Source organism: Arachis hypogaea, chromosome 14, assembly GCF_003086295.3.
Source record: "Arachis hypogaea cultivar Tifrunner chromosome 14, arahy.Tifrunner.gnm2.J5K5, whole genome shotgun sequence".
Taxonomy (NCBI): domain Eukaryota; kingdom Viridiplantae; phylum Streptophyta; class Magnoliopsida; order Fabales; family Fabaceae; genus Arachis; species Arachis hypogaea.
In genome coordinates, this window is record NC_092049.1 from 101,246,347 (window position 1) to 101,248,445 (window position 2,099).

At 36.3% G+C, this 2,099-nt stretch overlaps 1 protein-coding gene across 1 annotated transcript; it reads right to left on the bottom strand.

Annotated features, from left to right (window-relative positions):
* Positions 1 to 587: 587 nt before the first annotated feature.
* LOC112743577 (3'-5' exonuclease) lies at positions 588 to 1,735 on the bottom strand. The gene has a single exon (XM_025792847.3). The coding sequence runs from the start codon at positions 1,571 to 1,573 to the stop codon at positions 860 to 862; it is 714 nt and encodes a 237-aa protein (XP_025648632.1). The 5' UTR covers positions 1,574 to 1,735; the 3' UTR covers positions 588 to 859.
* Between the last annotated feature and the right edge of the window lie 364 nt (positions 1,736 to 2,099).

Genomic DNA, 2,099 nt, shown 5'->3' on the forward strand with positions numbered 1-2,099 from the left:
ATCAATCCTCGCATCGTATTGTTCATTTATATAAAGAGACTTACATAAAAGTTTTATAAATTATTAAGAACTGTTGTATCTTTTATTAAATAACAATAAACATTAATTTGTCTAATTCTTTACCAAATTTAACATAAAAATTAATATGTTTTAATGTTTAATAAAATAAAAATTAAGAATTGATTTAGTTATTACAATTTGTTGTGAATTAAATTATCCGATTAAAATTTTTTAGAAACAGATTTGAAATATTAATCAATTAAAAAATTAAATTAAACTAATTTGGTTAAATATAATTTGTTAACCATAAAACTTTTTACCACAAAAATCATCATAAATACATCACATGTGTTAAAAAAAAAACATAATTAAGGTGAATGCATCTAAATCTTTTCCATTTCCAAAAGAAAAATTAGTATTTAATATTATTTTAATTTATCATTAAAAATTTTTTTTTTTTTAATTTACTTAGTAAAAAATTCCCCTCTTGAGCACCTTCCCCAGATCCAATTACAATCGCAGTTCATCAAAAATTCAAAATTGAAGCCAGGGTAATGGGTATAAGGAGGCGGAGTACCAAATGCACATTGTGGTGAATAACGTAATCACTTTCTATTATGCATAATCCGCCTTACCTTCTTGGTCCTCAAACATCACACATACTAAAACCTTAAACAAGTAAACAACAACTAGAAAGCTATCATAGCCATAAATTCTTGATTGAAAAAGAAAAGAACAAACCACAATAGATAGATCCCGAAATTGCAAGAGAAATTAACCAGCTGGGCGCTGGCCACAACCATTACCTGTACAACCAATTAATACCAAGAAGAAACAGATTCCAAAAATCAAAAGCCGTTTAGTTTCCATTTCCAGAACCATACAGCATTCTCCCAACTTCGAACGACACGAAAGCATCAACGCAAGCGTATTGAACCTGCTCCGCCGTGAGCCACGCGTTATCCCAGCGGCTCCGACTGATCCTCTTAGGCTTCTCGATCTCCAATCCGAGCACTCTCTCCGCGAGCCTCTTCAGGCCCGCTCTTTTCATCTCACTCTCACCCAGCACGCTCTCCGCCAGACCTCTCAGGTCAACGAAATTCTTCACGTTGAGGTTGTAGTCTTCCAGAAGCTTCTCCACGTCCTCCTCGATTCCCACGCCGAGGAACGTGTGTCCCTCGTTGACGAGAAAGTCAACGAGAGACTGCGGAACCGAGGGAGAGTGGAGGATCTGGAAGACGAGGCAGCGGTTGCCGACGCAGAGCTGGAGAGTGGCGACTGGGTTGTCGGAGTTGCGGTGGGTGTTGGGACGCCACTCGATGTCGAGGCCGACGAGGACAGTGGTGGTGGTGGTGGTGGTGGAGTGGTGGTTGAGAGTGTCGGAGAGCCAGGTGTCGACGTGGGAGGGAGAGGTGGTGAGGAGAGTGTGGATGGTGTGGGTGTGGAAGACGACGTCGTAGAGGTTGTAGTCATCGTAAGGAAGGTTGTGGTCAACGACGCTGATGATGGCGAGTGTTGTCCCACTCCCTTGAGTGGGTGCGTCGTGGTTCTCGTGGTGGTTGGGGTCTCCCATTGAGAAGAGTTGTTGGAGCTGTCAGCTGTGGCCTATGAAGGATACTCCAATGAAATTATCGATTTTGTATTGAGGATATCGTTTTGAATTCAAATCAGATTTGGGAGATTTAGAACAAGTGTCCTCTGGAGTGAAATGGTGATTGGTGTGGTTGAGCCTTTGGGGCGCTACTTTTGATTTTTCAAATAAAGGTTTATAGTTGGATTTTAAAATAAATAAATTAATTAAATTTATGATTAACTAATATATGTATTTTTAAAATTATTAAAATATAAAATGTAAATAATTCTAAAAATATATATATGAAAAAATAATTAAAAAATATTCAAATGAAATCAGAATTTATTATTTTTTATTATTATTTTTAGAGTAAATAACTATTTTTAACTATGAAAGATTCAAGTATTGATAAATTCATTCATAAAAAAACAAAATTAACGATATACCCACTAAAAATAGATTTAGGTTGACAAAATTACCCATACTCTAAAATCTATTCAGAATTTTTAAATTACCTTTTCTAACA

Bases quoted from the DNA above. Each gene is read 5' to 3' on its own strand.
- LOC112743577 (XM_025792847.3), bottom strand. From the start codon at position 1,573: ATGGGAGACCCCAACCACCACGAGAACCACGACGCACCCACTCAAGGG.